We start from the raw sequence: 25,637 nt of genomic DNA, 5'->3' as shown, positions 1-25,637 counted from the left end.
ATACTCTAAGCTTCTTCTGCTAATTTGGTTTATTTTTTGATTTCCTTTGTCTCTGCTCAAATATTATCTCACCAAAGTAGTCTTCCTTGACCTACCCTATGCAAAAAAAGCCCTACACTTAGGGATCTTATTCTTCTTATCATACTGTAATTTTATTCATAGCACTTAAGACCACCAGAAATATTTGTCTGTATTTTCTAATGTTCATCTAAACCCTAAAAAGTAAACTTTATTCTTCCTTGACCATTTTTATTCACTGTTAAATTATGAATGACTTGAACAGTGCCTGGAATGTAGTAGAGATTCACTAAGTGATTCATTGATTTGTAGGGCCTTCTTGCCACATACTAAATTTTTACAAGATACAGATCTGTTCTGGGCTTTTCATTATATTCCACTGATCTACTTAACCATCCTGGCATCAAACCATATTGTTTATAATGATTTTGTAATAAGTTTTGATAACAAATACATACTTTCAGGATTGTCTTGAGTATTCTTGGCTATTTACTCTTCTATATCAATTTTAGAATCAGTGGTCCACATTCATTAAGAAACCTTATTGTAATTTTGACTAGAACTATTAATTAGGAGAGAACTGATATTTTTCTTTGTATCTTTCCATTATGGATATGATATGTATTAGCACACAGTCAGGTCTTTGTGTCCTTCAATATTTTATAATTTTCTTAACAAAAACTCAAAACATCTTATCTTGGGTTTAAAGTTTTGCCTGATCTGTTCATATTTTTTCTCATTTCCTATTCTTGTCATATTGCAAGAACTGGAGAAGCATTCACTAAGAACTACAAAACCATGTTGCAATAGTAATGTTGACAATGGGTATGTATCCTAGTCCTATGCTTGATTCTAATGGAAATGCTTCTAAATTTCACCATCAGAAATATAATCTGTCAACATTTTGATGAAAATCAGCATCATGACTAGAAAATTTTCCTGCTATTCCTGATTTCCTAAAGCTTTTTTTTTAACTTATAAATGGGTTGTCAAATTTTTTATGAATTTTTTTCTGATTATGTACTAAAATAATCATGGATTTTGTCTTGCTACATAAAAATGTAGAGATTACAGTCACAGATATTTTTTCAAATGTTTAACTATTTGTCCACTCTTAATATAACTTGTTAATATTTTATTTGGAATTTCTGCAACCACACTTACAAGTTAGATTACTCTACAATTTTATTTTCTTTACAATTTCTATCAGGACTTCATATTAAGATTGGCCTTCTAAGGTGAACCGGGTGGTTTTTCTTTCTTCAGTTTTTCTTCTTTCCTTTCTTCTTCCATTCTCTCTTTAATCCTATTTTAGTGGACAATTACACTTTTGTTCTTGGAGAGTTAATAAGAATCACTTGTAAAATGGTCTTAAGTCTAGAATTTTGGTTTGAGATGAGGCAAAAGGGAAAATTTCTGACCACTACTTCAAACTCTTTAATGATTCCTGACTTATTCATTTCTATTTAGTGGTCATTTGAACTTATTCATTTCTATTTGCATTAGTTCTGGTAATTTATATTCTTCCAGAACACCATCTAGAGTTTGCTTATATTTTCAAATCTATTGGCAGAGATTATTTGTAGCATTATTTATGACTTTTAAAATTTCTTGTGGCACCTGAACTTATATCCTTATTTCATTCTCGATTTTGCTTATGTGTTTTCCCCTTGGTCATATTTTTGGAGATCTAATACCTGTAAATAATCTTTTCAAATAATAAACCTCCAAAATTCTTGAAAAATTTTCCCACTTGTTTATTACAAGTTCCCTTATTTTTGCTCTTTATTTCCTTCCTTCTATTTCCTTTGAATGTAGATATTCTTGACACTTTTCTATGCTGTTGAATACTTAACTCATTTCAATATCTCATTTATTAAATTGATAATATTTAAACCTAAAAATTATTTTTCACATATCATGTTACATACATTCTACTTTTAAAAAAAAATATTCATGGCTCTACTTGTGCATTTACTCTTCCAGCTGAACTATAAACCAATTAAGTCAAATTTCCGTAACTTTTTAAGTTTGATAAATCTAGAGATAACTGACATTCTATAATATAAAAAATTGCCCACTCAGAAATGAGACTTTTCATTTATTCAAATATTTTTCATTAAAGTATTCTAATTTTATTTGTATTGGTCTTACATATTTTTGGCTAATTTTGACATTTATTTCACATTAGGTTTTTTGGTTTATTTGCTTAGATTTTTTTTTCTCAATTTCTTAATTACACCTGTGAATTATCTATTTCTATTTATGCCATGTATCTTTTTATCTTTGGAATGGTTAGGGCTTATAGAACAATGCTAAATAGCAAGCGACAAAAGCTATTCTGATTTTCATTCTAACATGAAGGCCTATCCTGATTCACTGCTGATTCTTGATAAAACGGCTTTATTTCCCCTATTCACCCCTCATCTGTCCATTCGTAAAACATTATTAACTGCTGATCATGTGCAAAACATTATTCTAGGTACTAGGGATATAGCAGCTGTCTATATAGCCTATATAGTAGTGTCTCTTCACTCACAGAACTGATATTATGGTTCCTCTTGAGGTTTCTAAGCTCCAGTATATGTTTCTAAGCTCTAGTATCTCTTCCAATACCAATAATTACCTCCAATTTTAAACACACACACTTGAATTTATGGCTTCTCTCAGCATCAATAATTAGCCAATATCTATAATGTTCCTGCCACTCCTTATTTCTTGCACCCCAATGTTGAAAAGATTCTCTGATAATCTGGAATTATACTCCAAAACTATTCATTTCTTTCTTTTCAGTTAAAAAATTATTTTTTTCTTTTTCTTTTTTGGTACCGGGGATTGAACTCAGGGCACTTGATCACTGAACCACATCTCATCCTTATTTTGTATTTTATTTAGAGAGAGGGTCTCACTGAGTTGCTTACCGCCTCACTGTTGCTGAGGCTGGCTTTGAACTCACTAGCCTCCTGCCTCAGCCTCCCTCAGCTGGGATTACAGGCATTTGCCACTGCAGCTGGCCAGTTAAAAATTCTTAACAGCCACATTTATTTTGGTTTCAGTGAGATATATCTGCTCTAATTACTAAGTTTAATACTGAGAGTAGGAGTATTTTGTTGCCTCTGCAGTATTTCAGACAAGTAAACAGTATCACTATGTAAGTCACCGCTCAATTTCTTCTGTGAGCTTCCCTCCACCTGCATACATACCTTACTCCTCTCTGTATCAATGATGGAGTTTATTTTAGTAATGATAAATGGGAGCAATTAACAGACTTGCTTTTCTTCACTTTGTTTAGTTAATTTCAAGGAGAGAGTATCTAAATACCATTGCAAGTATCTTCAATACAGAAACAAAATTCCTATTAAGAAAATTTCACCAATTTGACAAATGTGCTTCAAATTCAGGTCTTCTTTGAATAATGTTTTTAATAAAATTTAAATTATGTCTGACATTTTTTAGGAGTAATCACCACCATTTATAGTTTTAAAAACAATTTGCAATATTCATCATAGCAATAGTAGTTAAGCAATTTGAATTTCTTGGCTCTATTCAAGTTATTAAAAACGTAAAGTATGACCACATTTGATAAGATCATCAACATAAACATGTCAGTAGAAATAAAAACAGAAAACTTTCAGATGACTTCCTATTGTACTTAGGGATAAAAATCTAAACTTACAAAGTCTATAAGGCTCCCTATGATTGAGTTTCTTCCTTCTTCAAACTCTTCTCAAACTCAACTACATAGGCCTTCAATTCGGTTCCTCAAACTTACTCATGGTACAACTACTCTAATTTCCATAATGCAGCCTCCTCCCTCTCATTCGAATCTCAGTTCAATGTTAATTCCTCCAAGCTCCAGACCACCACCCACCTCCACCCATCATTCTCAATTTCTTTTGTGAGCTTCCCTGTTTTATTTTATCACAATACCCTATTTTATTTCTTCATAGACTGTAACAATATTTCTGTCTTATTTTCTAATTTATTACCTGTCTTCCTCACTGAAATATATACTCCTTAACTTCTTCTCTGTTTCAACACTAAACTCTTATATCTGCAAAAGATATTTATTACCTAAGTTTTAGAAACACATAAGTTTATTTAGCAGGCTACAGTTGTGGCTCAGTGGTAGAGAGCTTGCCTAGCATGTGTGAAGCACTGGGTTAAATCCTCAGCACCATATTATAAATAAATAAAATAAAGGTAAAATGTCCATCTATAGCTAAAAGATGTTTTTAATTATAAAAAGTTTATTTAGCATTATCATACTGAAGATACACATCAGACTTTTCTGTTATTTCTAATATCAATAGCTGACATAAAAGGAAATAACCTATTATTTTATGTGTTCTATTTCTTTAGCTGTACAGAGAATTAATACTATTTTTTCCTCCTCAGGTATAAGACTCAAAAAACTCTAGGACTTAAGTGTTTTTCTTGCACAAAGGAAAAAGAATTTTTAACTATTGAACAACTGCATAAGGTTCTAAAACACTCAAGAGTTTGTTTACAATTGTGGAACCTTGAAAAAGACCAGTATGAAATAAAAACTCTAAAAGTCTTTGAAATTGCAACAAAATACTAAGTTATAAAATCAATAATTTTGTAAAGTTGAGATTCTAAACAATATTATTTAAAGTATTGTCTTTACAAAGAAAATATTGCTTTACTTCCTGAGCAGAATATGTAATAGATTAGCTAAAAGAAAAACAGTGTTTAAGAAAAAATAGGAAAATTAAATGATAAATGATAGATCCAAATGAGAATTACATGATTCACTTTCATTCTGTTTTATGAATTTGTTTTAAGAAGGTGAAAACTCTTTTTAGCATGAAATGTACATTTTCACTGTGCTATACCATATGTAAATAAGTAAACATACCTGTTCTGATATAAGTACATAAAGTTCCTGAAGGAGTTTATCGTTTTCACTTGATTGATCTGTCCCAGGTGAGGATTCATTTGTTACTGATGGTGAAAATAACTGTTCTTGCTTGCTTTCTCTTCTAATAGCCACATTTTCAAAAGAAATTTTCTCTTCCACTACTGTTTTTGCTTCTTCTCCAAAATATTCACCTACATTAGATAATGATCCTTGAGAATCCTTGCTTATAATAGTTACTATTCCATCTTGTAAAGAGCTTAAATGAACATCACACATATTTACATTTTCTGCTCTATGATGGTTAATTAGGAGTTCTAGCTCTTGACATCTCAATAGAATTTTCTCTTTTTCTTGCTTTAAAGATTTGACTTCTTCACTGAGAAAATTAACCTCACCATGTTTCTGTTTTAATTGTTCAGAGAGATCAGACAGTTTCTCTGACAATTCTAGCTTTTCTCGCTTGGTTACCTCAAGTTTTTCCATAAGTTCTGTTGTATCTTTCTCAACAACTTCACAGATTTCTAATGGCTCTGCGACAAAAGCTTTGTCAGTATCAAGCATGGCACTTTTCAACTTGATTATAGCTGGATTTATTCTTTGTAAATGAAGCTCTTCATTTAGTGCTTTAAGTTTACTTTTATACTCTAATTCTTGTTTGTTTTTACTATCTTCTAAATCATCTTTTACCTTGAGAAGGCAAATATACTCCTCCTGTAACTCTTGATAGTTAACTTCAAAATTTTTTTCAGCAAATGAAAATGTACTTCTTTGCTTCTCAATTTCTTCATTTAGCTGAATGCACTGTTGCTTGAGGGCCTCATTCTCTTTTGTAAGCATTTCCATTTCTTTTTGCCAGCTACAATCTTTGGATATGGACTTGCTGGAGTCAATGAAAATCAATTTTTCTTCTTGTTCAGCAGGAACATAAATTTTCAACATGTCCTCAATAGCTTTTTTCTCATTTTTAAGAATGTTATTTTCTGTTTCAAGTTGTGAAAACTTTTCTTTAAGGTCATCCTCTTTTTCCTTTATTTGTTTCTCCAATAATTCAATTTTAAGTTGTAATTCCTGAACTTCTTGTTCAAGTGTAACTTTTTCTTTTTTTTCTCGTCTTAATATTTTTATTTCCTCTTGGAGTTCATGCATTTGAAGGGTCATTTCTTCTGATTTTGAATCCATGATGGACTTCTGTAAATCTTTCAGTTTTGAAATTTCCAAAACCAACTGATTCTGCTTAGTTATCAAATTATCTTTTTCAAATTGCATTGTTTCTATCTTTTGTCTCATTTCATTTTGTAAGCCATCTATCTGCTGTTTATAGTGAATGCCTAAGCTATCTTTAAGTTTTTCAATATTTATTCGATGTTCAACTTCTAAATCTTCTTTTAGTTTCGAAAGTTCTTCTTCATGACTAAATAGGAGCTGTGTTCTCAGCCTCTCTAATTCAGCTTCTTGTGATTCAGCCATTCTGTCTAATACAGCATTTTTTTCTTTTTCCAACATTTCAAGTTTTATCTTGTAATTTGTAACTTCTGCTTCATGTTTTAACTCTAGTTCTTTCCTAGATTCAGATGCCAGAACAATCTCAGCTTTTAAAGCTTCCACTGTACTAAGGGACTTATGTGCTTCATTCAGTTGACTTTCTTGTTCAGCTATTATCATTCTAGCTCTCTGAATTTGGTCCCTTAAAAAGTTCAATTCTTCCAAAAGGTCATCAAGTTGTCTCTGCAGAGTAGATTTTTCTCCTGAAACTATTCCTAGTTCTTCTTGGAGTTTTTCCTTTTGAGCGTTAGTATCTTGTAATTTCATATTCAGTTCATTTATTGCCACGTTCATTAACTTTATTTGATCTTCATTAATTGTAATATTTAAATGTGATTTTAAAACACTCTCAATTTCTTCCTTATGTTGTGCTTTAAGTTCCTCTATCTGTGACATGTGTTGCTTTATTAACTCTTGTTTCATCTGTACTATCTGTTGCCCATACATTTCATCCATCTCTGCTCGGAGTTGTTCTAATCTTTTCTGCATTTCTTGTTCCACCATTCTCTGTACCACATCAGATTCAAACTGGCATTCTGAGTAATGATATCTTTTCTGAAGGTCTTCAGCTGTACCCTGTTTTATTTCTTCAGAACACTGTCTTTCTTTTTGCTTAGAATTAGCCAGCTCTAATTTCATACTTGCAATTTGTTCTTGTAATTCTCTTATTAATTTTTCAGTGGCTGTGACTTGATCTTTTAGCTCAAGATTCTTTTTTTCTTCTTCTATTAGTCTTATATTTAATGCCTGGATGATTGCCTCCTTTTCCTGTAATTCTTTTTTATTTGACTTTTCTACTTCATCTTGTTCCTTTAGAAAGAAAAGAAAATGAAAATATAAGAATGACATTTTTAGCTTCTGGCAACTTCTTATGGGTGTCTCCTTTTTATATAATTCTATAAAAAGCAACTGTTGGGCCTGCCCCCCCATTTTTCCCAGTACAAGGAGACCTAGGACTTATCTACCTGACAGTACATATGAGCAAACAATATAACAGTTTTACCCTTCTTGGGAAGAAATTTCTCTTATATTGTGCTGTGATTAAATATTTAAATTTAAAAATGCAATCTAATTTGCCTAGCATGTGTAAGGCCTTGGGTTTGATCTCTAGCACCACGAAAAAAGCAAAACAAAACAAAAACCAGTCTGACTAAAATATCTATATAAACCATCACATTTTCATTTTTCTTATTAACTGGTCAACATTCTAAATATTAAGTATTTCTGATGGCTAGTTATAGTACTACATACTCTCTAGACACTCTCAGAAGACACAAAAAAATAAAAACCGGTCCTCCCCTGGATTCTCAGAAGAAACAAAAAATAAATAAATAAATACCGGTCCTCCCCTGGATTCTAATGATTTGAAGGTATTTCATGGACAAGTGCTATAAAATGAGAAAAACAACAAGAACTAAAGTGGATTCCTTTAAGTCTTCCTTAACTTCATTCCTGGGGTTTTAAGTGAATCAGAAATTTAGGGATATGCAATGCTTAAGTGACTAAACATCAAGTGACACCTAAGACCACTACTGTATATTTACGGCATACCAACTTGGGCTTAGACTCACAGTTCAAACAGAAATATAAAAGACCATCAGATAATTTTCCCCAGTTCCTATCTGGGGACTCAATTTTGGAACTGGAGATTAGGCTAAGACAAGACATATTAACGCATATTCATTCAACAGTTAAGAGCTGTATTCCCAAAGCCAAGGAAATAAGTGAAATCTATATAACTGATGAAAATATGGGTAAGGAAGTAAAGTTATCTTAAGGAGACACGAGTCCTTGCCAAACAGGACTTCTAGGCGCCTTGAATGAATGTACTAAGAAAATGTAGGCATTGATCAATTGAGTATAGTTCTTGGAAGAAGACCAACGCACTGTCAACCTTTGAGAAGTCTGATCCCTCTCGAAAAGCCATACTTAATGCAGAAAACAATGTTGGGAGGTACAGCAAGGAGCATTTAAGAAGTTTAGTCTACAGACATGAACATTACAACTCTGAGATGGATGTAACAGGTTATCTCAACCTCATGCCACTGAAGATCTGATTCCTCCAACACCCTTTCATCTAATACTTAATAAACAACTTTTTAAATTATTACCTGGCTTTTAAAATTCATCTGTCCATAGAAAGAAAATAAAATCCAATGAGCTTAAAATCTGAAGTTTGTGATAATTATTTCTCATTGTAAATTCACAGTCTCATATTTAGACTTAAACATTAACCTCTTGAACTAATTCACCTCTGATATAGCTCAAGAAAAAAAAAAAGACTTCTGAGCCTAACAAATAAAGGCCAAATTTTGCACTACATAAACCAAGGTTATCTTGTGCAGCCTCTTGAGTGAGACTATGAGCTGTTGTCTTAGTGTCACATATTCCTTTTCCAATTACATCATATGTTATTACCAAGTGCTGAGCCTTCTTAATTTCTACACTAGAATGCAACATTAGTAAATTAGTTTAATCTGTTAATCCTGGTATTTCTATCTGTACAATAAAGATAAACTTCCTCTATTTCCCAGAATGTGTTTGAGGCTAAAATAAAATAATTAAGGTATTTTATTTTTACTGAACTTTATACAAATATATTCATATACTAGAAATAAATTTATAAATCATTTGGAACCTATATAAAATGTAAAATCAGGACTGGGGCTGGGTCACAGAGGTAGAGTGTTTGCCTTACACGCGTGAGGCACTGGGTTCAATTCTCAGCACCACATAAAAATAAATGAATACATAAAGATATCGTGTCCATCTACAACTAAAAAAATTTTTTAAAAAGTAAAATCAGTTCATGATGGTCAATTTTAGCTAAACTGTTAAATAATAACTAGTTTTGAAAAATGTTAACACTGATATAAAAATCTGCTATAATTTTATTTCCTGATTTTCTATAAGATAAAAGGAACACTCCTCATAAAAGAAAATAACTTAATTCAACACTGTCCAACACCTAATATGATTAATAAATAACTAACCATAATTCTTCATTCAACTATTAAACACCACAAGTTCACAGTTTTCTTTGTTTAGCTTTTTTCAAATTACATGGTTTTAAATGACTTGTTCTATGTTACAAAACTGACAGCCCTTCAGTCAAGGATGCAATCCTCTATTTTTAGAACTACACCTGAAAGAGTGGGGAATAATATACTTCCTGTTTGTGACTATTATAACACAGGAGGTTTGGAGAATTAGGATAATGAGCCTTTGACCATCAATATAGTTACTTCATCTGCTCTGACAGAACTACTTGTCAAAGGGATTCAATTTTTTGAAAACTGAGAAATTAAAATATAATAAGAAGAACAATAAAAGTATTGTTGCTAACATTCAAATAAACAGTTTATTTTCATTACTAAAATGAATTACATAAATTTTAGATAATATGAAATTATACTGCCTAGTGACAATAAGAGATAATAAAATCCTAGATCCGGGCACTTTCAACCTAGGCCTCGATTATCTTTCTACTCTTACCCTCCAGAAAGACACTTCCAAAGCCTACTGCTTTCTAAGTAAATTATTTTTTGCTCCCTATACATTTTCAACATTTCAGCCTGGGTCTTTATGCCCACTCCACACCCCGCAAAGAATATCCTGTCTACCTCTATTTGTTATGAATTCATAAACAATTATCTTGATTACCAAATAAATATTGAATAGCTATTATGTTCCATATATTATACCAATTTATGGGTAAACAAAATATAAATACCACTTTATTCCAATTTATAGATCTATCTCAAATATTACCTCCCTGCTGATGTCTACCCTGAATCTTTTCCTCATAAAGCAGACCTAGTCAAAACAATCATAACACTTGTTACCTGCACTTATTTTTTATTTTGTGGTAACTTGTGTACATGCCACACCTCTCCATGGGTTCAGTGAAGAAAGGGGACATCTTAAGGTTCATCATATATCTTTTGCAAGGGTTACTGCAGAATAGATATTCTGTAAACACTTGCATAATCTTTAAATTACCTTAGTTGAAAAGCATGCCCTTCTCATAATTTTAATTTGTACATTTCCTATTTTTCAAAGAGGAGTCTCTGGAGTCAGATAACTGAGCTTTGAAATCTGGCTCTATCAATACATCACTTCTGCACCTGGATTATTTCCTTCATCTTGCGTTGTCTTGGTACCATCATTTGTAAAATGTAAATGATAAAGGTACCCTTATCTCATAGGGTTGTAGTGATGATTCAATGCATTAATATGTGTAAGAGGCTTTGAATACTGCCTGTTATAGAGTAAGTACTTAATAAGTGCTAGTTAATGCTTTTGTTATCCAAACAATATTCTTGCCTTGGTAATTTCTCAACTTTCTGTAGAATCTTCTATGTTTATAAAATATGCTGTATTATATGTATTCTGCATCTTCATTATTCACAGATTCTGTATTTGCCTACTTGCTCAAATTTATTTGAAACCCACAAATCCATAACAATGGTGCTTTCATAGACATTTGTAGACATGCACAGAGTGATGGCAAGAAATTTGAGTTACTGTAAAATGATGTTCAGCTATATTCAAATGATATGATCACACTATATGATCACACTGCCTTGTTTCAACTCTCATAGAGAAAAAAAGAGGACAGAGATGGCAAGGATCAGAATGCAGTGTAGTGCAAGGAGCTCAAAATCTCAACTCTGGCACCTGTTAATGGGGCAGCTTCAGGCAAATCACATCTAAACTTCAACTTCTCAAAAAAACAAACAAACAAAAAAAAAATAGAATCTACTAGCATGAATTGTTTTTAAGATTAAAGATTACAACATGGCGGCGGGCGCGGAGACATCAAGTCTCTGACCTCTTCAGCTGCGTGGGCATAGGGAGTCGTAAACCGTCTAAATGCTGTTTGCTCAGGATCACTAGGCAATGCTGAGCTGATGTGGATCGGGGGCAAACAGTCTGGGCCTCTCAGAACACACACTGAGCCTGGATCGCCTGTGTCTCGCAGACAAACAACTGTGACTCAGCACTAAATGATCCCGCTGAAACAACTGGTCGGCCCTTCTGAACCTGCGGAGGTTAATACCAACCGAGCCTTCATAGGCAGTGGCCACAGGATTGAGACGGGGCTTGGGAGAGCCAGTCAGGACCCACCCGTTGCATTGGTCACCCGGCAAAGGGAACGAACAGTCGGCATTTGCATGGGATACCACCATGGCAGAGAACTGACGTCACCAGAATGCGGTGGAGGAGATAACTCCATTGAAACCGGCGGCTACAGGTGTGTAACCCCCAGCCCACACTCTCCACACAGTGGGGAAACCTTAAGGGCCCCTCCCAGCTCTCCCGTGAGCACGATAGTCAGACCAAGGGAATCAAGAGTGGCGCAGGACCCAGGGCAAGGAACCCCCGGCTACCGCTCCCACCAGTGCTGACAACTGAGGTCTTTTGCACCAGCTACCGGGGAAATCAATGATAAAAGAAGGAAGGAAAAATCCTACATCACATGGAAAATGAACAAAATGTTACTGAATGATCAATGGGTTACAGAAGACATAAAGGAGGAAATCAAAAAATCCTTAAAGATAAATGAAAATACAGACACAACATATCGGAATCTATGGGACACAATGAAAGCAGTTTTAAGAGGGAAATTCATCACCTGGTGGTCATTCCTCAAAAAAAAAAAAAAAAAAAGGAAAAACCAACAAATAAATGAGCTCACACTTCATCTCAAAGCCCTAGAAAAGGAAGAGTAAAACAACAGCAAATGTAGCAGAAGGCAAGAAATAATTAAAATCGGAGCGGAAATCAACAATATTGAAACAAAAGAAACTATTGAAAAACTGACAAAACTAAAAGTTGGTTCTTCGAAAAAATAAATAAGATCAACAGACCCTTAGCCATCCTAATGAAGAGAAGAATAGAGAGAACTCAAATTACTAACATACGGGATGAGAAAGGCAATATCACAACAGACACTACAGAAATACAGAAGATAATTAGGAATTATTTTGAAAACCTATATTCCAATAAAATAGAAGATAGTGAAGACATCGATAAATTTCTTAAGTCATATGATTTGCCCAGACTGAGCCAGGAGGATACACACAATTTGAACAGACCAATATCAATGGAAGAAATAGAAGAAGCAATCGAAAGACTACCAACCAAGAAAAGCCCAGGACCGGATGGGTATACAGCGGAGTTTTACAAAACCTTTAAAGAAGAATTAATACCAATATTTTTCAAGTTATTTCAGGAAATAGAAAAAAAGGGAGCTCTTCCAAACTCATTCAATGAGGCCAACATCACCCTGATTCCGAAACCAAAGACACCTCAAAGAAAGAAAACTACAGACCAGTATCTCTAATGAACCTAGATGCAAAAATCCTCAATAAAATTCTGGCAAATCGGATACAAAAACACATCAAAAAATTGTGCACCATGATCAAGTAGGATTCATCCCTGGGATGAATGGTTTAATATACGGAAATCAATAAATATTATTCACCACATCAATAGACTTAAAGATAAGAACCATATGATCATCTCAATAGACGCAGAAAAAGCATTCGACAAAGTACAGCATCCCATTATGTTCAAAACATTAGAAAAACTAGGGATGATAACAGGAACTTACCTCAACATTGTAAAAGCTATCTATGCTAAGCCTCAGGCTAGCATCATTCTGAATGGAGAAAAATTGAAGGCATTCCCTCTAAAATCTGGAACAAGACAGGGATGCCCTCTATCACCACTTCTATTCAATATAGTTCTCGAAACACTGGCCAGAGCAATTAGACGAAAGAAACTAAAGGCATAAAAACAGGAAAAGAAGAACTTAAATTATCACTATTTGTGGATGACATGATTCTATACCTAGAAGACCCAAAAAGGTCTACAAAAAAACTACTAGAACTAATAAATGAATTCAGCAAAGTGGCAGGATATAAAATCAACACGCATAAATCAAAGGCATTTCTGTATATCAGCGACAAAACTTCTGAAATGGAAATAAGGAAAAACACCCCATTCACAATATCCTCAAAAAAAAAATAAAATACTTGCGAATCAACCTAACAAAAGAGGTGAAAGATTTATACAATGAAAACTATAGAACCCTAAAGAGAGAAATAGAAGAAGATCTTAGAAGATGGAAAAATATACCCTGTTCATGGATAGGCAGAACTAACATCATCAAAATGGCAATATTACCAAAAGTTTTCTATAGGTTTAATGCAATGCCAATCAAAATCCCAATGACATTTCTTGTAGAAATAGATAAAGCAATCATGAAATTCATATGGAAAAATAAAAGACCCAGAATAGCAAAAGCAACTCTAAGCAGGAAGTGTGAATCAGGTGGCATAGCGATACCAGATTTCAAACTATACTACAGAGCAATAGTAACAAAAACAGCACGGTACTGGTACCAAAACAGGCGGGTGGACCAATGGTACAGAATAGAGGACACAGAGACTAATCCACAAAGTTACAACTATCTTATATTTGATAAAGGGGCTAAAAGCATGCAATGGAGGAAGGATAGCATCTTCAACAAATGGTGCTGGGAAAACTGGAAATCCATATGCAACAAAATGAAACCGAATCCCCTTCTCTCACCATGCACAAAAGTTAACTCAAAATGGATCAAGGAGTTTGATATCAAATCAGAGACTCTGCGTATGATAGAAGAAAAAGTTGGCTCCGATCTACATATTGTGGGGTCAGGCTCAAAATTCCTTAATAGGACGCCCATAGCACAAGAGTTAATAACAAGAATCAACAAATGGGACTTACTTAAACTAAAAAGTTTTTTTTTCTCAGCAAGAGAAACAATAAGAGAGGTAAATAGGGAGCCTACATCTTGGGAACAAATTTTTACTCCTCACACTTCAGATAGAGCCCTAATATCCAGAGTATACAAAGAACTCAAAAAATTAAACAGTAAGATAACAAATAACCCAATCAACAAATGGGCCAAGGACCTGAACTTCTCAGAGGAGGACATACAATCAATCAACAAGTACATGAAAAAATGCTCACCATCGCTAGCAATCAGAGAAATGCAAATCAAAACCACCCTAAGATACCATCTCACTCCAGTAAGATTGGCAGCCATTATGAAGTCAAACAACAACAAGTGCTGGCAAGGATGTGGGGAAAGTGTACTCTTGTACATTGCTGGTGCGACTGCAAATTGGTGTGGCCAATTTGGAAAGCAGTATGGAGATTCCTGGGAAAGCTGGGAATGGAACCACCATTTGACCCAGCTATTGCCCTTCTCGGACTATTCCCTGAAGACCTTAAAAGAGCATACTACAGGGATACTGCCACATAGATGTTCATAGTAGCACAATTCACAATAGCAAGACTGTGGAACCAACCCAGATGCCCTTCAATAGATGAATGGATAAAAAAAATGTGGCATTTATACACAATGGAGTATTACTCAGCACTAAAAAATGACAAAATCATGGAATTTGCAGGGAAATGGATGGCATTAGAGCAGATTATACTAAGTGAAGCTAGCCAATCCCTAAAAAACAAATGCCAACTGTCTTCTTTGATATAATGAGAGCAACTAAGAACAGAGCAGGGAGGAAGAGCAGGAGGAAAAGATTAACATTAAACAGAGACATGAGGTGGGAGGGAAAGGGAGAGAAAAGGGAAATTGCATGGAAATGGAAGGAGACCCTCATTGTTGTACAAAATTACATATAAGAGGTTGTGAGGGGAATGGGAAAAAAACAAGGAGAGAAATGAATTACAGTAGATGGGGTAGAGAGAGAAGATGGGAGGGGAGGGGAGCGGGGATAGTAGAGGATAGGAAAGGTAGCAGAATACAACAGTTACTAATATGGCATTATGTAAAAATGTGGATGTGTAACCGATGTGATTCTGCAATCTGTATACGGGGTTAAAATGGGAGTTCATAACCCACTTGAATCTAATGTATGAAATGATATGTCAAGAGCTTTGTAATGTTTTGAACAACCAATAAAAAAAAATAATTGAAAAAAAAAGATTAAAGATTACAATCCATGTGATACATTTCCTACCAGGAGCTCTTATTGACTAAATAATTTCCCCAAACTGGAATATAACTCAAGTGAATAAAAAGAATCAACCACATTTTTTTGTAGTTTAAATTTACAAAATTTCTTTTTCAGAATTTTATAATCATGGCTAAAATAAGAAGAAATACATTTAGTTGGGGGAAAAAGGATAGAAATCCTAGTTATAAAAATAGATTCTCCTGACTTCAGTTTAACATAGGCAGATCACTTTTAAGCAGAGTAATGAGTAGTATCATATTTAAAACTATTACTACGAAATTCTCAATGCTTTTGAAATATATTATTTTATGTACTCAAAGAGTTTGTCTCAATTATGAAATTTTGTGGTGCATATGCATAAAAAAAAGATAAACACCTCCATTAAAAACTTTAAAGTTAATTACAAAGCTGCTACAAGTAGGTTGACTTCCTTAAGATACACATACCATTTCATATACTTTAATTTTCTCTTGTAAGAAATTAATTTGCATTTTGAAGTCTTCCTTCTTTTTTTGATAATCTTCTAATAGATGGTCTTGTTCTTCAAGCTGTTGTTTGGCTTGCAGTAAATCTGCAGCTGTGTTACTGTGAGTACTGTTTCGTAGAGTTTCACTAGCCTGTAACTTAAAAATAGAAACCTCAAAATATTAAATTTTAAGTGACACTTTATCATACCCTCAGCCCACAGGGGTTCTCTGGAAAGTATGCTCACTTCATAGGCTTACAATCTCAGTCAACATGTTTCCATGCTGTCAACATGCTGATAGGTAATGTGCACTTTGGGTAATGAGCCAAAGAATTTACCTTTCACATTATAAAGCTGAGAAAATAGGAGAAATAAGACAGGCAGACAGGCAGAGAAAAATGCGGACTGAAAGTTCTTCCTGGATTCCTGATGACTTTTCAAACTCTAGTTCCAATTTCTCTCAGAGTTCCGATTGTATTTCTGCCCTTAAGTTCTATAAACAAGCCTGTATTCTTACCTTAAATTCCTCCCTTTTGTTTAATGCAATTAGATTATAGTTCCAACTAAAGATTAATGGAATATATCCAGTTGTCAGTCTAGTTATAATTGAGAACCTAATTAACATAAAACCATACCAGGGTTGGAAAAAGTAGGGTGTAACTGCAGGTTAATTTCTGCAAAAATACACCTGATAAGACTTTGTAGAATTTTTAAATAGAGACAGGGAAAAGTACAAAGAAAATAACAGCAAGAAACTACCCAAGAAGTATAAATTAAATTCTTGATTAACATAACACTTATTCACTAGTTTTTCCAGTACGAATAAACAAATGGCTTTATAACAGATTTGTTCTAGAAAGTGAAAAAATTTAAAAATTCATTATAAAAATCGAGTAAGTCTTGTTCTACTTGTAATACTTACTTGTTGGAATTGAATCTGCAATTTTTGACTTTGCTCCGTCAACGCTAAAAATTCTCTCACCGTTTCATCCCTTTCCCTTCTTGCCTGTTGTATATTGGTGGTGAGCTGTGTGATAATAGCATCTCTTTGTTTAACTGCTGCTTCAAATTCTTGTAACTAAAGGAAATCAGAGAAAAGAATTACATTCTAGGCTTATATTTTACATAAAACTGATTATCATTATTACAAGCAACTTTTTAAAAAATATGAGATTCAAAGCACATTAATGGAATTCTTACAATTTATATGCTATCTCCCACATTTGAAAGCTATGAGCTTTAAGAAATTTGTTTTACTTCCAAATCAATCTCAAAGAAATTAATGTGCACATGCAAAAATTTTTCACTTGTTCTGGCTTTTCTATATATCTAATTCTAGAAGCAAATGCCTTTATATTGGGGAGCTCCCCCAATCTGTTACCAGGCAACACCACAAACTTGTTTTTGGAGAGGATGAAACTGAAATCTATTCTGTCATCCTCATTAATGTCCCATTTTCATCTTGAGTTCATAACTGATTACTTAATACAAGAGATGTCACTCTAACTGCAGAGAATATTTACAGGGACTTGCTGATATTCTTAATGGGTTTAAGTCATCATTTTTTAAAAAAATGTGATTTATACCACAATTTTCTTTCAGGCTCATTAGAAAAACATCTATCCTGAAATCACTAAAGTTATTTTACTCTATCTTATTAAGTTAAATAAACAAAGTAACATACATGTTACCCCTATTAGTTGAATTCTAGTTGTAAAATGGGATTCTTAATACTATGCGCAAGAACCCCATTTTTCTCATGAATGAGATAATCTTAAGTTAACACCTGTAATTCTCATTAAATACATAAACTATCATTAAAATTTCCTGGAGGGCTGGGAATGTGGCTCAAGTGGTAGTGCCTCGCCTAGCATGCGTGAGGCACTGGGTTCGATTCTCAGCACCACATAAATGTAAAATAAAGATATTGTGTCTACCTAAAAAAAACTAAAAAATAAATATTTTTTAAAAAATTTCCTTTTTTGTTTTTGTGAGTAGCAAACAAAGGCCACAGAAGGTAAATGTACCTGATGCAATCCTTCAGTCCCATAGGTGGCCCTCATTTCTTCCAGTTCTCTGTTCAGTTCTTCGGGCTCATGTTCAGGTTTCCCAACTAATTCGTTTTCTATCAACTCTAGGCGAGTCTCACTATAGTGTGTGCCTTGTTCAGAATAAGAATCAACGACACCAAATTCTTCTTCCTAAATCAAACCAATATTTTTAATGATTCAGTACTAGCAACATTCCTGAGATAGGAATTCGAATATTGAATTCCATAGCAAAATCCACTTTAAAACATCACTCTTCACTTTGAAGTTCACTTCTATAGCAATCTGGTTTGCTATTAATGTGATATTACCTTAAAAACACCTAAACAGCATATCTGCAAATTTTGTTCCAATTCAATGTTATAATGAAAATGAGGTAACTTTGTTTTGTTAAGCAGTAAAGAAGATCTAGTAACTTTTAGAAATCACATACAGAAAGAATTACATACAGGAGAAAGCTTGGTTAGTAAGTCAACTGGTTTTAAATAATAAAAAACATTAGTATCATGAGTAGTTTTATATACTGTACCATTAATAAATTGGTAGGCTTTTCTGTTTTCACCACATTACAGCAATCATTTACCTGTATAAAAAAATTTCCTGATATATTATGATAGACCAAATTTTATTTACATAACAATAATATTTCTACTAACTGTATCTTTTACATCTAGGGAAAATGCCTTAATAGCAAAACAAATATGGTGATTATATTTAACTGAAGTATCTAAGAGGCATATCAAATGTCAATCATTCCTCAAACATCTAAGTTCTTACAATGCAAAAGACACTTTCATTTAAGTAACTGAAGTTCTAAGTGCAGTTCCTATTTAGTCTTCAGAAAGATAACTAAAAGCTTCAAGTTACTAGATCTTCTTTTACAAAATGCTTCCTTAAAATTAGCTAAATATATTTTTAAAATTAAGCCCTATTTATTTTCAAATAAAACCATTTACTGGTATAAATTTAATTAAAGGCTAGTAAGCAAACCAAGGGAAATAAAGAGGTAAAGAACACTCCCCTAAGAACTTTCCTCTGGGGATAGTACTACTGCTAGTCACGCCATCCAGACAGATGAGGGGGTTTTCTTTAACATATCACCACTTGTCTGTAGCACAGATATGTTGTAGTAAGAGAAAGGAGGATGATAGAGTACAAAAACCACCTTCATTCCTGCACACATTCCTGCCCATATCTTAAGCCTTCACAATTCTATGTTAATAGAACCCAGGAGAATGAAATTGTTAACACTGAAATATGTAGGACAGACCAGTCAGAATGTCTAGAGTTAGGATTAAGACTATATGAGCCATGCCACTTTAAAAAGTACAAATCCTAGGACTGAAGATGTAGCCCAGTTGTAGAGCATCTGCCTAGTATGTGCAAGGCCCAATACCCACAACTGCCAAATAAAAGGGGGAGAGGGTCCTAACTAAGAGACTTTTTAAAAATCAGTTTGATTGCTCTACTTTTATTCTAAGAATAATCTCTGAGAAATAAAGCTAAAGGGAAGGCAAAAAACCAACTTTTGTTAACACATTATTGCAATTGGTGAAAAACCACAAGAATGTAGGAATACTAATTCTAGATATAAAGTCACTTGTGATAATTTTCAAATTATAATACTTCTAAATTTCAATTCGTTTTTCATGACTCAGAAATGACACATTCTGATTTTAGTACACACTAAAATTTCTATTTTGAAGTAACAGTGTAATAAAATGAATATTTGTAAATATCCATCAAAGATCATGTCAAATATCATGTTATCAGTATTACATAAATTATTTATCCAGTATAATAATTATATCTAATACCTCTATAGCAAATATTCAGTTAGTTCTCCTCTAATTCAGTTTAAACATATTTATAATGCCCCACAATGAGTTGGTTAGGATCTATCTCCAAGTACTTTCTGGTCATCATGTTGCCCACTGTAGAGTTGTCTTGAAGTGCCTGGACTGTTATGATCTGCTCTGAGTTCGCTGTTCAGCCCTGAGTACTAGTCACAATGCAGCAGGTTGAAGACAGCCTACTGGAGGATTGTCACAACCTTCATAACTAAGATTCTCAACTTCTTATCTAAGATTTCTTTCATAAGTTTGCAGAAGAGTTCTCAAACTTCACCTCACTCCCCTCCATTTCATTCTTCTCATCCTCATCTTTAGTTAGTTGCAGGCCTTCCCACCAAATCCCCCAAGCTACAGCATGCAATACTCACCAATACACAACCTGAAAGCCCTGTTTCTCCACTCCACAAAAGCAGAGTTGCTATCTGATCTTTGCTCTCTTCAGTGATGAGACCTGAGTCTCCTTCAGGCAACAGACATTTTTGACAGAAAAGTGATCTCACCTCCAGACTGGGAGGTATGATAGTCAAGCAGCTCAGAAAGGCATCAGTAGTTATTGGGAGTCCTCAGTGCTTCCAGGTTTTAGAGAGTTTTAGAGAATGCCTCTGACATTTTTTTTCCTGTAGTTTTCTTTATTTTGTGCCAGCTCAGAAAAAAAGCTCAAGGCAAATTTTAACAATGTCTTTGTGAATGACTTTCAAGATTTTGCTCTGCTGGAGCATTTTCTTGGGAGATGTTCAAAGGCAGGTCCTCAGAGTCAACCACACCATGGATAAAGTTGAGATAATTCTGGTTTGCAAGTACAAGGCTAGCCTGAGCAACTTAGCAAGTCAGTTTCAGATAAAAACAGCTGGGAATGTAGCTCAGTGGTAGAGCATCCCTGGGTTTAATCCCCAGTAACAAACATACACCCACACCCAAACAACAAAAATAAAAACTGTAATATGTTAATTTAAGAACATAGTTTTTCGAGCTGGGATTGTGGCTCAGTGGTAGAGCGCTCGCCTAGCATGGGCAGGACCTGGGTTTGATTCTCAGCACCACATTAAAAAAAAAATAAAATAAAATAAAGGCATCGTGTTGTGTCCATCTACAAAAAAGGTTCATATTCATTCTCTCTCTCTCTCTTAAAAAAAAAAGAACCTAGTTTTTCTATTAGAAGCCTACAATAAATTCAGACTTATGAAATATACTAAGTTGCTTAAACATTCAGAGTAAATAATAATTTTCCATGTACTCTAAATTTGGGAGCAAAGAAATGACAATCATATCTAAAAAGAATAAGATAACAAAGTGATACTTATTGCAAACATGTAAAGAAGGCAGGTATTTCTTAAGAGACCAATGCCTATTTTACAGTTTATCACCTAAAATAAAAATCATCATTGTCAGGCATGGTGATGCACACCATGCATCAGGAGGATCACAAGTTCAAAGATAGCCTGGGCAACTTAGTGAGAATCTATCTTAAAATAAAACTGAAAAGGGGCTGGGAATGTAGCTTGGTGACAAAGTGCTTTCCTAGCATGTACAAGGCCCCGAGTTCAATGCCCAGTAACACACACGTACACACATGCACACATACACAACACTACAGCAACATTAATTCCAATAAACACATTTTATTAAACTAGTATTCAAACATTTGTAAAAAGCATTACTATAAAAATCATACTAAATTATAAAATTTTTACTGTGCTAAATGGCTATCTTAAAATGGTCATGGGTCCTAGAAATGCAGACTCACTTTCCTAAAAACCAAAATAGGGCTGCTATATAATTAAGGATTAAGCAATTCAAACAGTTAAGACTTTAGCTAACCACTGGAAAAAGATACAGCAAAAAATATAATTTTCAGTTTTTCAATCCATTTATATTATATTATGTTAATTTATATTAAATATATACAGAAGCATATAAATTTATAAGAAATAAAGTACCAACAATCAATAATTTCAAAAAAATATCAATTTTATCTATGACATTTTTAATTGGGATATGTTAGTCTTACCTCCAAATTGTAATCATCTGCTGTGGTTGAAATCTCACTTTCCAGCTAAAACAAAAGTAAAACATGATTACAATTATGACATTTTTCCCCTGCTAAATATCATACTTTACAAAAAAAAAAAAAATCCTGCTTTACTAAGACATTGCTGTTAGTAACAATGATAGAAAATTCACAAAAATACTATTAAAAAACTAGTAAAAATTATCCAAATCTTTAAAAATTTCATTTCATTATGAATTACAATGACTTATAATAATGCATATAAAATTTATCACAAGGCATTGTTATAAATACAAAAGTACCAAGAACTTTTACATATATAGTAGATGTCATCTGTAAGCCAAAAGCATCAAAGACACCATTCCTCTAATTTATGTAACTCTTTTAAATAAAACTAAATCCTTAACATGCCATCAGAAAAATTCAAGTTCTTTAAAAGAATTATCAGTTCTTGATGCTAAAAAGTCAATGACTTTGTCAAGCTTCCCTCAGGTGGATGCTAATGACTTTTCACTGCCACTACTTTCTAGTTAGAGGTAGAATGTTTTAAAATCTGGATGAATACTTACATCACCAGAAAAGACTTGTTCATGTTTAAGCGTTTCTTCATTGTTTAGAGTTCTCATTATTGTGGATTCAGGCATCACGGCCGATCCAACACCCTGAGAACTATTTATGAACATCTCCTCACTCTTTGATTGATCAATATTCAAGCCATGAACATCATTTTTATTGCTTGAGGTTTTCTTCTTTTTTGGCTTCTTATGAGGGTTTTGTCCATCCAATCGAGCTCTTCTTTCTCGAAACTCGGCAAGCTACAGGAAAAAGTATCATTAACATCAATGATAATTTTTCTTTGGGATCACTTTCTTTAAAAGATCAAACTATCACCAAATTAAAATGATGATAATAATATAGATGACTTCACAGTTTCAGAATAACTATTGGATTGAATATTCGGGTTGTAAAGTTTGTAACACTAGGTACTTGTGAATGAACTTATTAAATATTGAGGGGTAAGAAATGAACATGTCAAGTCTAAAGAAGAGGAAATTAGAAATTAAAAAGATAATGTTCTAGGCCTATATTACTCATTATATGAGTTATATTATTTTTTCAGAAAAATTAACCAGAAGGTAAACCCCATGAGGGCAAGGACTTTTTTTCCTCCCTACTTCTATATATTAAAAGCCTAGAGCAATATTAAATAAATGTATGTTGAATTTTTTATCTATTTTTTTAAAAGAGAGAGAGACAGAGAGAGAGAGAGAGAGAGAGAGAATATTTTAATATTTATTTTTTTAGTTATCGGCAGACACAACATCTTTGTTTGTATGTGGTGTTGAGGATCGAACCCGGGCCGCATGCATGCCAGGCAAGCACGCTACGGCTTGAGCGCACCCGGCTGCCGCAAACTCGTTCCCCAGGCCTCCTCCCACCCTTTCCCGGCCACCGCCTCCCACCTCTGGCCCGGCGGTCCCCTGCTCTCCTACCTTCTTTCTACCAGCTTCTATCATTCTCCTTCTTTCTTCGTCCTCCATGGCTTCTGCCTAAAGAAGAGGAAATTAGCTGAGTTAGGGGAATAACTATTCTATAACTAGAACAGGGGAATAGAGGGACTCTCATTCACAGTATAATCTCTGGATTTAAGATTATATGAAAATACACACAAAAACAAGGAGCTCCAAACACACTTGTTCTGTTCTACTACTTTATACAAAAGATATTGTCTATAATTATCTTTTATACAAAAAAGATAATTAGCCTATTAGCTATACAAATGCTCACTGCAGCCATATTTATAGTGGGAAAAACTTACAAGTAACTTAAAATTTTAAACAGCGGTGTTTTATCATTTGTCTGTCATCATCAGAATTTGTACCAAACCCTAGTCATCGATACGTTATCATTTACTTAATATATTTTAAACAGTGTATTTTCTTTAAATTGAAAGTTAATATCACTTGTTATTTCTTTTAAGAGATAAATTGAAAATAAAAGAAATGATAAATCTATTATTGAAATTTTAGTTAGAGGTTGCTGAAGGCTATGAAAAAAATGGACAAAATAAAAGACTGTTAAAGACAGACAAGCATCAAACAGATTTTCGTTATCATAAGCAGAAAGAAAACGGAAAACGGTAAAAACTTTCTTACAATACTATCCAAAGTTTTTTAAGACCTAAAATATTTTCTTACCACCTAAAATCAGAAGTACACATTATATACCAGGTAACACTAGACTAATTATGGTGAACTTATATTAAAAATACCAATGCAAGCAATTGCTATTAAAGACTTTGTGATATAATAGCAGGTATAAAGTAGTATTGTAGCATATCTATTTCTTTTCATGAAAGGAAAATTATACTTCATTTTTAAAAAGATAAGGCAAGTCTCAGGCTCATAGCTTTCAATGATTATATCCAGTATGAATTTAAATATCATTATATTCATAGGCATAGATAAATTCTGGAAAACTACAACCTTAACAACTTTTGTTTACATTTGGAGTTCAGATTACAGGTATTTTTCCTATTGCTCACTTACATTTTATTTATTTATTCTTATGAATTTTTTTTTGATGGACACAATACCTTTATTTTATTTATTTTTATGTAGTACTGGGGATCAAACCCACAGCCTTGTACGTGCTAGGCAAAGGATCTATTGCTGAGCTATTACTGTATTTTTTTAAATAGAGTTAAGTTTTCTGATTTTTATATAAAGCAACTACTGACAAAGACTTCTTAAATTTAATTTGAGCTCCTGAATCACTCTTAAGAGGAGAAAAAAGAAGACCACATGTAAGTTCCTTTCTGCCTTAAAAAGAGGAAATATATGCTTAGAATTACCATAACTATTAACCAGACCAATTACAAAGACAGCAAATAAATTTCTTATTATCTAAAGTATTAAAGCAATCTTGCTAATGTTACTATCAAAATGTGTGGCAAATATATTATTTATAAATAACATTTTATACTTAAATTATCTGCTGTAGATGAAGAAAAGCACATAAACATGTCCTATTCCCTTAATGAAGATATTTAATTCATAAGTCAAAAATAGCTCATGATTATACTTACAAAGTATAAAAATATTTCACATTTAACATTTTTCCCAGTTATTTAGTAACTACCCAGTGCGTTGAGGAACAGGTGCAAGACCAGTTGCCTCTATTTGCACATTATTAAGCTGCTGGAATGTACTTGAACTACTTGAAGCATAGCAGATCATTCTTAAAAATAAACTAACTAGAATATTGGCAAATACTTTATCTATAAATAGAATCAAAAATCCAGGAGCATTATTTTAAAACATCCCTTAGAGAGAATGCAATGCCAAAAAATAAATACTAATAATGAGATTTCTAATATACTCAATTTCAGAAACTTCTTGAAATATCATGTTTCTGCGTTAGAATATATTTAGTCAGCAAAATTTATCAAGGCAAAGATGAAGATTTTGCTTAAAATTCCAAGTGTCAGATTATATCAATAATTTATATCTAATATTTATTCAAATGTCAAATATATAACAAAGGAAAAAATTATTAACTTTCTGGGGATGTGGCTCAGTGGTAGAGTGCTTGCCTAGCATGCACACAGGGCCCAGGTTAAACCGTCAGCACAAAATGAAAGATAAATAAATAAAGAATGGAAAGTGTGATTTAAACAACAACAACAACAACAAAAACCCTCCAAAATAAGAATATCTGTTACTAAATGCAAAAAGTAGCACACAGATATGGAATAAAAAGTAGAAGTAGTTCCATTA

The 25,637-nt window shown here is 33.3% G+C and overlaps 1 protein-coding gene across 1 annotated transcript in view; it reads right to left on the bottom strand.

The window, feature by feature from the left end:
- LOC308635085 (A-kinase anchor protein 9-like) overlaps nt 1-23,408 on the bottom strand; it is a 106,513-nt gene extending 83,105 nt beyond the window's left edge. The window contains exons 1-8 of the mRNA XM_081269340.1: nt 23,352-23,408; nt 22,428-22,673; nt 21,859-21,903; nt 18,527-18,580; nt 17,977-18,150; nt 16,872-17,027; nt 15,930-16,106; nt 4,901-7,255 (exon numbers count right to left, since the gene is read on the bottom strand). Coding sequence (XP_081125466.1) covers nt 4,901-7,255; nt 15,930-16,106; nt 16,872-17,027; nt 17,977-18,150; nt 18,527-18,580; nt 21,859-21,903; nt 22,428-22,673; nt 23,352-23,399 — 3,255 coding nt within the window. The 5' untranslated portion in view covers nt 23,400-23,408. The remainder of the gene's footprint in view (nt 1-4,900; nt 7,256-15,929; nt 16,107-16,871; nt 17,028-17,976; nt 18,151-18,526; nt 18,581-21,858; nt 21,904-22,427; nt 22,674-23,351) is intronic.
- Nucleotides 23,409-25,637: the final 2,229 nt, after the last annotated feature.

The sequence above is a fragment of the Spermophilus citellus genome (assembly GCF_964194105.1).
Source record: "Spermophilus citellus genome assembly, chromosome: 16".
Classification (NCBI taxonomy): Eukaryota; Metazoa; Chordata; class Mammalia; order Rodentia; family Sciuridae; genus Spermophilus; species Spermophilus citellus.
This window is presented reverse-complemented; position numbering and strand designations above follow the sequence as displayed.